Genomic DNA, 11,993 nt, shown 5'->3' on the forward strand with positions numbered 1-11,993 from the left:
GTCGAACAGATGGAGGTGAACTAATACAAGCACATTTGCCTTGCCGCTTTAACCGGGAGACCATTCCTGCGCTAGATATTGTCAATAAAACATGAGGACAGGTGAATGGCACGATAGTTCTGATTGATCAGCACATTTTAAGCACCCAAACGAATCAACAACTGTTGGCCTCCCCATGCAGTTCACGACCAAGCCTGACCACATGATGGCAATGCTGAGCCATGCCTGTTCATGCATAGGATGGGACCAGTCCAATGTACAGTCACTCACCTCCCAAAGCAGATGAAAACAACAAATGCAATCAGACATATGCACACAAACACGCTGCACAGATGACATCCGTACACCCCTCTCACCCCCACCCGTTGGTTATTCACAACGTGACCTTCATACCTTGCACAATTCTGTGCGACTTGTGTCTTTACAAAACGCTGACTACCAGGTCATTTTTTTGACAACGTTGTCTGTATTTGTGTACAAAAGACTAAAATCTCCGTTTTCGAGGCGTCGGGCAAACTCAAAGGCCCACCTCGTCAGACATCGCACATGAGGAGTGGCAGGAAGAGAAGAGAAGAATGGAAGGATGAACCCTACTAGGGGGTGAGACACACTCCGTTGATAGATGCTCAAATCATGGTCAAAGAAGGACATTGAGGTTTTTACAAGCCCATAATCCAGGATTACTCACCAACCTCCATTAGTTTTTTACAAGAAAGCGTCTGAAAGGCATGTTAAACCGAGCGTTCATAAAGTCCTCCGTACACAACAGCAATTGCCGCTTTACTCAAGCACAACCTTGCCACACGCTGCCTTCACGGCAAGTTGACCGGAACCGAGCAGACGGTAAGAAATGATGGGGAAACATTTTGAAACAGCAAAAGTAGAAAACTTGACGTGACTTACAAATTGTGGAGCGAGACCGTTCAAAGATTTAGAAATGGAGTTACAGTATGTGCTCCCTTTTACAAGCTCCAGTGAGAAAGTTAGAAGCACCGCTTTGGGCCAACTGGAGAGGCTTGAAGGACGACTGACTGACTACAAAATAAAGCCAAAATGTAACAAAGGGCAAAATTACTATTTCTAAGTCCTGTTGTGAAGGGGACTATCTTAAAAAATGCAGTTCGCAACAGCATTTCACGCATTAAAATTCAAATATGAAACTGTTAGTCTCAATTCAACAGTACAAGGCCAACCGTGATCAAACACTTTTACGATCTGTTTATATTCATCCAAGTGCTTTCGGACTCCTCGGGTGGCGCTTCACAGCACAGATGGACAATGACCCGAAGCATGCGATGAAATAAGTGATTTTACGTCCTCTTTGTCGTCGTAAAAATGTTACGAACGCGACCATGTACAGGTCCAGAGAAAGAGTCCACTTGACTGATGACTTCTTTGCTACCCGCAAGTAGAGACATTTGGGTTTTTTTAAAGCCTCCAGACACTTGTTCGCGTATCCTCAGGTTTTCTTGTAATAAAGCGAGAATAGACCCGAGGTCTTGTGTCTCTTTCACTCGCAGCCTCCCTCCGCTCGCAGCCTGGCTTTTAATTGGTTTGAAACGCAGCGCCCACCTCGGGGAGCTCAACAAGATGTTTTACAGAGCATTGGGGAGTCTTGACTATTAATAAATAATACCTCCCTCGTCTTCTCCCCTCACATTTCTGGCGGAGAATCCAAGTCGGCTCGTAGGATACAAAAGGTGTCGGGCGTTTGCGTTATGTTTTTTAGTAGCGCAGCACAGTCGGATGCGGTAAAGTGTACATGACGCGCATTCTATTTCTAATTAACGCCTTGATTCAGTCACGACACCACGTAAAGTGTAGATGACAGCCCGGAATTTTTATACACATGTCACCACTTGACACTTGGTGGGTCGAGTAGGCTTGATTAAACCCTCATCAAAACACTAATTATTGCTCCATAGTAGCCTAGCAACGTGATTTCCGTAGCATTTTAAAGAGACGAAAATCTTTGAACAGTCTTTCTTTGGAGGATGGGGTTGTTTTTGTAACTTGAATACATGACATGCTTTTAGTGTTCGGGAGGGGTCAAGATTTTTATCAGGTTTGTTTTGCTTTTATAGCTCCGCTGACCTTATCACAGAGCTAAACACGATGTGGTAAAACCTTGGGTCACTGCACTGAAAGTCCGTCCATTCGCACTTCAAATCACTCTAGTAAAATAAACAAGCTGACAGATATAATTGCAAATAATACCTTCTGACTTTTGAAAGAGTGAAACAAGAAGATGGAAACTATTTTCTATTTCTGCCAAATAGGAAACAAACGATGAGATATGCTCACTGACTCGACACGATTTGGTCCTATTGTGAAAATCCTGAACTACTGCTAAGCTATGTGACCAGTTAGATGTTGTGGCAAACACACACACACACACACACACACACACGCACGCACGCATGCACGCACGCACGCACGCACGCACACACACACACACACACACACACACACACACACACACACACACACACACACACACACACACACACACACACACACACACACACACACGCACACAAACACAAAGGGGTATAATTGATCACTTCCTGGCTAAGTGATTAGCAGTGGCGCAACAGCGATAGCCTTGCCTAATGAGGACAGATAGTTTAATGGAATAAGCAGATATGGGGGCCAATCGATCAGTCTGGATTTTCATTTAAAAACAAAAAAAGGTAAAAAAAAAAGATATTTTGGGATGGATATTTATCCCGCCTGGTGTGGTCACTCACACAATGATAACAAACTCCTTGAAGGCACCTTCTTACTCCGCAACAAAATACTAGTAAGCTAACTCCTTGAAGAGACCTTATAACTCGGCAACAAAATGCGACCGAGCTAACTCTTTGTAGGCATCTTCTAACTCGGCAACAAAATACTAGAAGCTAACTCCTTGAAGGCATTTTCTAACACCACAACAAAATATTAGCAAGCTAACTCTTTGAAGGCACCTTCTAACTCCACAATAAACTCCTAGCAACTAATTCCTTGAAGGCATCTTCTAAATGAGCAACAAAATGCTAGCAAGCCAACTCTTTGAAGGCATCTTATAACTCGGAAACAAAATGCTAACAAGCTAACTTTTTGAAGGCACCTTCTAACGCCACAACAGATTCTTTGCAAGCTAACTCTTTGAAGGCACCTTCTAACTCCGCAACAAAATGCTAGCAAGCTAATTCCTTGAAGGTATATTTTAATTCCGCAAATAAATGCTAGCAAGCTAACTCCTTGAAGGCACAATTTAACTTAGCGAGGGTTTGCAAATTCCCCACCAAAAGTGTTATGAATTACACGACTTGATGTCAGCAGAAATTCATTTCAATTTATTTTAATGCTAGTACATTGTTGTTTTTTTTACGTGTCTGAGTTTTTTTCCCTACTCCTACTTTGCCCCTCATTTACAGTTTGGAGCTTTGTTCCCACCTTCCTTTCCTTCTTTTTTCTGGGATAAACAAGGCATTGTGTTTTTTTTTCATCTCTTGGACTGGTTGTCACTGATAAGTGTAGTGACAGACAGTACAGTACATTTAATTCCATTCCATTTTGTGTGTTTTTGTGAGTGTGTATGTGTTTATGTCTGAATTATCTGTCAGGCGGGTCATTGTAATCCACAAAAGGCTAAAATAAAAATTTCCCCTCTTGTTTTCTATTTAAAAAACAGAAGTTTCCTGATCTCAACCACTGGCATTATTTGTTTTTAACGCCGCAGAGCGCGTTCTTCCCATTACCCGTCACTTTGTTTACAAGCGTCTTGCTTTAGTGTCGTAATCGGCTTGAATGATTGCATATCATAGACACAGCATTATTTTGCACAGGAGGCTATTTGGATGGCGGCATTTGCCCCGGATGCGGCATGTTAATGTGATTGATGTATCACGCACGCAGGCACACACACGCGTCTGCAAAGAAAAACAAAATCAATGGCCTTTTGTTAGCATTTATATGGCTTTTGCTCGGCGATGGCCAAGAGAGTGCCTGCGAAGCCTCATAAAAAGCACAAAGGGTGTTAGCCGTCACAGCTGATAGCGATGAAGCCGACGAAGCAATGTTGTCCACTTAGCAGAGCCCATTAAACATCATTCCCGCACTAAATGGCCTCTCTCGCGCTAACGCACACTCACAACAATCATAAATGCTTTATTGCCACCTCCGGTCAGTCCGAAATCCCATCACCAAATTCCAGAGTAAAGACGCCAAACGCTGCGTGGCTCTCGAGCTGTAATCGGCTGTAAAATGCGCAACGAGGTTGATGCCATTCAAAGTGTGTCATTTGCAAACGCCAATCCGTGTAATAGGCCTGAGAAATACAAAGCGTGCGGGAGCCGAATTTAGATCGCAGGTAGATTTGATCGCGCCCCATCTGCCTCTTATCTGCATCATCCGGTGTGAAACTGCACGATCTGAACATCCCGACGTGGAGGAAGCGAGACTGACTGAGCATGAAAGTCGAACATAATCCATATCTCTTGGTGCTAATCTCTTTGATTTAGGCAAATTTTCATTCCGGAGCCAACTCAAAAGGGCCAGATCCATGTGTTTTTTTCCTTCAAAAATATTTAAGATTTTTCACAAGCGGCAAGCTTTTCATTCGCGCACTTTGTCGGATTAGCTCAATTCAAATGGAAGAGATGTCTATCGCAGACATTCCTTCATTCATCTCACCTCATCCAAATTCACGCACTCAAGGTTGTCGCCTTTCATGCCGGATCCCCTCACGCTAAATTATATTTGGACGGATTAGTTTTCTGTTCAATTGGATATGCTAATCAGGCTCTTCCCTTTACCAGCGTTGAAAAAAAACAAGGAAATGTGCAAATGCGAAGAAGGGAGGTTTTTACCAAAGGACGCTTGTCTAACATGCTCCCCTTTTTTTTTTTTACAAAAATCCATGCAAATCGACAGTCGCGCAACACTTTGGGGTGCAACTTTTCGGCGACGAGATTGCCACGTTTGGTGCGACTTGGGTAAGGGTGAGAGCAAGGAGGGCTGAAAAGCAATTAACGTTCACAAATGGCGGCGTCAGGGAAGCTATCCGCCGAGGTTACGCAGTCACTGAATGTCACCTAGTGCCTGAGCTCGCTTCCTTCATTAAACCTTCCCACAAGGGCAGACACACTTAAACACATATTTGCATACAAATGCAGCCATTAACCCTCCCGGTGCCGACGCAACATTCCACGATAGAGAAATGTGCCAATTTCATGATGCTTTCTCGACACGCCTGATTGTTTGATCAACTCTTTGTGGCGTTTTATGGATTGTTTACGGTGCCTCAAGAGCCTGGTCTAGCTTAAGTACAAATAAACAATCTCGTCTAATTTTAGCGGCCTGCCATTATTTAGTAGCGACTCACAAAGTACCACACAAATATTTATCAAATGACTTCTACATATGCTTTACCACCCTCCCCTCACTTTAGATAAAATTTCCCATGATTCATATAAACACTTCCAAACAGTACTTAAAACTAAAAAAAACACTGTTCTCAATGTCATTCAAACAATCACTCCAAAAAAATGATGCGCATCATGGTGAAACAAAACATGATGCGAACCGTCGGTTTTTTCTACCTACCTACCTACCTACCTACCTATCTACCTACCTACCTACCTACCTACCTACCCGCCTACCTACCTACCTACCTACCTACCTACCTACCTACCTACCTACCTACCTACCTACCTACCTTCCTACCTACCTACCTACCGACCTACCAACGATAGCTAAATGATAGCTACGAAAGCTAGATGATACCTATGAGAGCTAGATTGATAGCTATGATCGCGAGATGATGGCTATGATAGATGATCTTTCTACCAGTTACGTGCAGTCAGGGTAGGCAGGTGAGGCACCTGTCATCATGGAAATATCAAATGACAAAATAAATTAAACAGTTATATTTATTTAGTGATTTGTACTTTAAAGTTGTTTTCCATTTAACTGCACCATTTTTTGATTTTTTTTTTCAAAATCGCTGAATTTTCACATTTACCGTTCAAATACTAAGTAGAGACGAGCGGTGAGGCAGCAGCCGGCTGAGCCTCAGCACGGATTGTGCAATGACTATGCTAACTGTACTGGGTTGCCCTGCAGTGAGACCGCATTGCCCTCTGCATATCGCCATTAAAGTGTTCAAACACTTTTAGTATGTGAACTAAATTTCTACAGTTTAGCCGTTGTATATAATGTAGAGTCACTATACATTATAAACACTGTATACATTATAAACACCGCCGCTATCTCTGCCCGTATCTCTCTGTGTGTGCCGCTCGTTGGCGGCACACACAGCCGTGAGCTGAGCTAATTAAATGCTTCTAAGTGAGTCGCCTCGCCTGCCATCTCCGCCTCGGCAAAAGGTCATCCGACTCACAGGCATGAGGCAGACATTTCTCATCGCTGTTTTCCTTTTGAGAAATTTAGCAGATTGTTAATTATCATATTACAAGTTTGCCTTTCTAAAGGCCAGCACAACCCCCCCTGCTATGCTCCCCCAAGTGATAAGAGAGAGAGAGTGTGTACCGAATCAAGAGAGCATTCAGCTTTCAGGCATCCCCTTCCTTTCGCATGAGTTGAGTCAGGACTATGATTTGCTATCATCGAGGAAAAGTCAGATAAGCAGAGGACGAGAGCTCTTTCTGTCTGACGCTGACCTCCATGCTTCTGTCAGCCGAACATCAGCCCCCGAGCATGCGCACCTTCCACCTCTGCGTCGGCTCACTGGCTCAACATCCAGCACAAACAGCTCCGATCCACACTCGATTCTGGATGCATTGCGGCATAAACCTAATTTTTAAAGCAATAATCGCCACAACAATCTATATTTTTTAGATAAATAACTCTTTCACAATGTCAGTTGCATGTGTTGCTAAAGAAGTGCCCAGTTGAGCAAATACATTACTGATAACAGAGGCCATTTAATGAGCTGATTTTCTTTTTATTTTCCCCCATTGCTATCGCCAATGTCACTCTATCGTTGCAAATGAGCAGCAGGATGCTTGAAATCTATTTTGGAGCAGTTGACCCGGCACTGCCCTGCAGCTCCACTGCCTGTCTGCCTATCAATATGTAGATTTAAAGGTGGTCTAATGGAGCTGTGATTGACACCATGTGTGTGCACTTATTGATAGGTGAGCAAGGAACATCAAAGAATTGCTCGACTGCATTTACGAAAAGAGTAAAGTTCAGCGAGCGTATGATTGCGGTGTTGACTTGAAATAAAAAACGATCGGAGGCAAGTGAGCAGAGCGGCGGGTTGCTGATTTGCGAATGCAACAAAAATGGACGAAGGTCGCTCACGCCAGGTGTCATGGTTTGCCTGGGCAAAACAAAGCCACAAAGAAAAAAAAGGGAATAGCAATAGAGCAAATTACTTTATAAATCTTCTTGGTTTAAAGGACAACCAACACCATTTTTTTTGTTTCCTAACTAACATCAGAAAAAAACATTTTATAGCATCTAAAATACCCAAAATACACACAGGCAGATATTTTAGTAAAAATGCAAAACACCAACAACAAGTGTCCAAAATCTGCTACAAATCAGCTCGAAATTGGGGATTTTCAGAAATTCCCGCCGCCAGTTCGTGACGTCACGCCAAGTCATCTTGCCTTGCTCAAGAAACAAAACAATGGGCTCACGGAGCAGATTTGGAGAAGATGCTTTCTTGTTACTCATCCAGTTATGAATATGATTGAAATAGTTCTGAAGAGGAAAGCATAAATTTTTGCAATCGATTAAAAAAGTACTTGCGTATCAATTCGAGCCATCAGGACTCATTTGTAGCGTCCCAGAAAATGCACAAGATGGCGCCCAAGCTCCGTTGGAAATGGGCTGATTTGTCTGCTGGGAATTTGTGTCAGCTAGTATCAAATAGTAGTCTTGGTGCAACACACAACGATTCATCATCGCGTTATTTATGTTTTCCTTCTAATTTCGCCATCAACACGAAGTTTTCAGACCAAACAAAATACCGCAAAATGCATTATGGGTCGCTTTCTCGTCAGGGGCGTTCCAAATGTGACGACACGTAAGGGATCGTCATCAACTCGAAAACAAGACTTCCTGTGTATTCAGCGCGAGTCTTAAAATGTAAAATATAGCTACATGCGGTGGAATCTTTGTAAAATACGCTCAATAGAAGTCATTTGAAGTGATTTCACAAATTATGGATACAACTTGGCATCGGTTGGCCTTTAAAGGAGAAGGCGGCACATAAATAAATACAGAGTCTTCTTAAAAATAATAAAGGAACAAAAAAGAGGCAACAACTTTCACGGCAGGCTTTTTAAGAATGATTGGACGCCGTGATGAGAATATCTAGTGACTGGGTTTGCTTGTTTTATGCAAGAAAGGAATATTTTTTTTTAAATTCTGCACTTCCAGAGTAGCAACATGGAGTGTCTACCCTAAATTATCAATCTCTGCAGAGCACAAGAGGATGTCTGGGAATAATTTGCATCTCTGGTGAGTAGCATGTGGATGAATATTGATTGAGAAATGCTGACAAAGATTCAGAAGCGACATGGAATTTGCATCATTTCATCTATGCAGATGTTCTTATCACCTCTTTTGTTGTTGTTGTTTTTAATTGCTTGGTAGTCCCCCCCTACCCAGTAATTAAACTCTTAACAGTCTGCTTATAATCACAGTAAATTACAAATACGTCACGCTTGTAGCAGCCATGGCCAACGTTAGCTTGTTTACAGTATGAGAACTACTTTGATGATGAAGCTGGATGTACGTTTTCTTTGTCTCAACAAACTTTCAGAATGTCTTCATGAACGTCGAAGTGAGGCAACATTCAAATCTGGCTAGCAGTTTTGACACTCTAATGATCCCTATTTGCTGGACTGTTTAGTTATTTCCGGCAGCTCGGTAGTCGAGTGGTGAGCACACCGGCTTCACAGTGCAGAGGTTGATGGTTCACGTCCCACCCTGGCCTCCCTGTGTGGAGTTTGCATGTTCTCCCTGGGCCTGTGTGAGGTTTCTCTGGGTCCTCCGGTTTCCTCCCACATTCCAAAAACATGCATGGCAGGCAGATTGAACACTCTAAATTGTCCCTAGGTGTGAGAGTGACTGTTGTACGTCTTTTTGTGTGCCCTGCTATTGGCTGGCAACCAATTCAGGGTGTCCCCCGCCTCGTTCCCAAAGACAGCTCGGATAGGCTCCAGCACCCCCCATGACCCTACTGAGGAACAAGCAGTACCGGAAATGGATGGATGTTTAGTTATTTCTGTGAAGGGAAGCTACATTCAAGTCTTGCTAACAGTTATGACACGATACAGCTCCCTATTTGTTGGACTGTTTATTTATTTCTGCGTAGTGAGGCTACATTCAATCTTGCTGGCAGTTTTAACCTGATAATGATCCCTATTTGTTGGACTGTTTATTTATTTCCCTGAAGTGAGGCTACGTTCAAGTCTTGCTGGTAGTTTTGACACTCTAAAGCCCCCTATTTGTTGGATTGTTTATTTATTTCCGCTTCTCTGACCTCAACCTGTATTTAGTAACATTCAGCGTTACAATTCTAACACATTTTAAGTAGCGCCACCAGCCGAGCAGCTATTGTTGGCTTATTTACAGCTAACCTATGATGCAGCAGTGCTGTTTTGTTTTGGAGTTGGATGTGGATTTTCTTCTAACAATTCATGATTGCACGCGTTCAGAATGGGAATGGTTCATGAAAGTAAAGCTACATTCGATTTTTAGTTTCAAGACTCTACACTGATAATTTATTAAATGCTGATTTCCCGCCCTCTGACCTCAACCCGCGTCGGCTATTTGTAACTAATGTGAAGAAAGAAGTTATTTGTTCGGTTGCTCGAGGCAGCACTCTCTGTCCAAACAACCTGCTTCTGGGCCAAATAAGTCAATTAACGGGACGAGAGCAACAAATGGACAAAGAGATGAATGCTCTCCTCTAAGGGACACACACACTCACCCACAAACCTAATTTGAGGTAATAAAAGACCCCGTCAAGCGTGACCCCCTGTTGCGGAATGGAGGGTCGATGGATTGTCTGACCGGTCTGTGCAATTTCGAGTCAATTGCTCACAGGTGCAAAGATCTCATCGGCGTGATGTACACAAGCTGGCCCAAGGGGGGGGGGGGGTGTCGATGGGGGAAGGAGAATAATACTTGACCCTTAATGTTCATTTTCAATCTTTTTTTTCGCTTGATAGAACTTAAATATCAACTTGCAACTGCTTTTTTTTGTTATTTTTCGTGTCTGTCGCTCCCTCTTGTCTGTAATTTTTAGAAGAGGGGGATTTTAGGGCAATGGCTGGAGTACTCGCCGCGTTGGTTGTGTGATCCGATTTGTGGCAGAGGGCAGCCAATTATAACCATCACGTCACTTTGCTCAAGACCGCGGCTGCCCGCCTGCAGGAGCCAGAGGCTGAGGAGGGAAACTTTAATCCGTTCAAGGCCATCCTCCCGGTAGCGTACAAGTGGCTCGCAGCGGCTTTGATGGGAGGAAGACAGCGTCTCCGCCGTTGCCATGGAGACGCCGCATCACCTACACTTGAGCTCTATAAATTCTCATTCTTACAAAATCGCGACTCAAACCTATGACGACATAGAAGAAGAACGTTGACGCCCCTCTTTGGCTGTTCCTTTGTAAATCTGCGCTGAAATTACTTCCCCCACCCCAATTTCCTGCGCTAAAGCTAATATCCTCTGCGTGCTTCCTTCATTAGTGCCCATAAGAGCTGGCGAATAAGATAATTGAGGGCTTCTTAGGATTTTCTAGGTGACATTGAGAGGGAGATTGGCTTCACCGTTTGGGTATAGGCTTTGCATAATATTTAATGACCACTCGTGCTGCGGTGTCACTATTAATTAATTCCCACTTTAGAGAAGCTGCATATGCACTCGTGCGTCTGTGTGGAGCTCTTACTTGACTGTAAGAAGCATGGGGGGCGTCTTGTCTGCTTGAGTTCGGGCCACGCACGTGAGCCTTGAGCATGCGCGCATCCCAGAGCGGCGGCCGGACAGCTTGATTAGCTCGCTACCCGGCAGGAGATGTCCTTGAATAACCTTTTGGTGCACCTTTAAAAAAAAAAAAACATCGCCTTTGCATCAGTACAGGAGGAAGACATTATGGCGAGTCTTGGAGAAAATTCTCAGTGGGACAAGGTTTTTTTTTGAGCAAATCCTCCCGATCTGTAGAGTGATGGATTGTCTACTATGTTCAAAAAATAGCGCAACTGCTGACAGCTGCTTGCTATTCCGCATGTCATCTTTTTCAGTCGCTCCCGATTACCACCTGAACATATCTATTGGCTAGAAAATTAAATATTGATCTATTTTTTATTCTTCTTGGTTCTAACCTGCCATCCCATCCGAACAGCGTTTCGGGTTTTTGATGCTACGAGCTGACAGAATTTCAAATGGGGGTTAGAGAGATGTTAACCATGATGAGAAATTGTGGAACAATGACATCCTTTAATGCCTCGTTCCCAAGATGGCATTCATTTTCTGCTCGGTGCCGGCAAAGAGTGGTACGAAGTGTTTCAGAGAAAATTTCCAGAACTCGTGTCACAAACGATATTCATTGTTGCTACTAGTCGAGACTGAAAAAAACTTGTCAACATTTACATGGATAGTTGCGATTTTAGAACCCTTTAAGTAGAAAATATAACAGTACACCCGGTCATATATTTTTTATCCTCTATAAAAATGACTTGCGTTGATGTCGGCATGGCTGAGCTATACTGCCTCCAGGTGGCCAATATGGGCACCAGAAGGAGAAGCAGATTAAAGATGCACAGATGCTTTACATTATTTATTTTTCTATCTATCCGTCTGTCCGTCTGTCCCTCTGCCCCTCTCTGCCTCTCTGTCCCCCTCACTCTCTCTGTTCAATCTTTATTTAGTTATTTATCCATTTCTGTTTATTAATGTATCCATTTATTTATTTATATACCCATTATGTATTTATTTTCTTATTGATCCATTCTTTATTTATTTATTTA

At 43.1% G+C, this 11,993-nt stretch overlaps 1 protein-coding gene across 4 annotated transcripts in view; it reads right to left on the minus strand.

The window, feature by feature from the left end:
- The window catches only part of alpk1 (alpha kinase 1), a 37,876-nt gene extending 26,832 nt beyond the window's left edge, over positions 1-11,044 (minus strand). For 2 of the 4 annotated variants that reach the window (XR_016114266.1, XM_088990589.1), the window contains exon 1: positions 10,916-11,044. Coding sequence is in view for 3 of the 4 variants with exons in the window: in XM_088990589.1 (XP_088846715.1) it covers positions 10,916-10,992 (77 nt within the window). In the remaining variant the exon portion in view is untranslated. The remainder of the gene's footprint in view (positions 1-10,915) is intronic. The other 2 variants (XM_088990587.1, XM_088990586.1) reach the window with 1 other exon arrangement.
- Between the last annotated feature and the right edge of the window lie 949 nt (positions 11,045-11,993).

This window comes from Hippocampus bargibanti, linkage group LG02 (genome assembly GCF_051943395.1).
Source record: "Hippocampus bargibanti isolate YZ-2025 linkage group LG02, ASM5194339v1, whole genome shotgun sequence".
In the NCBI taxonomy this organism is placed as follows: Eukaryota; Metazoa; Chordata; class Actinopteri; order Syngnathiformes; family Syngnathidae; genus Hippocampus; species Hippocampus bargibanti.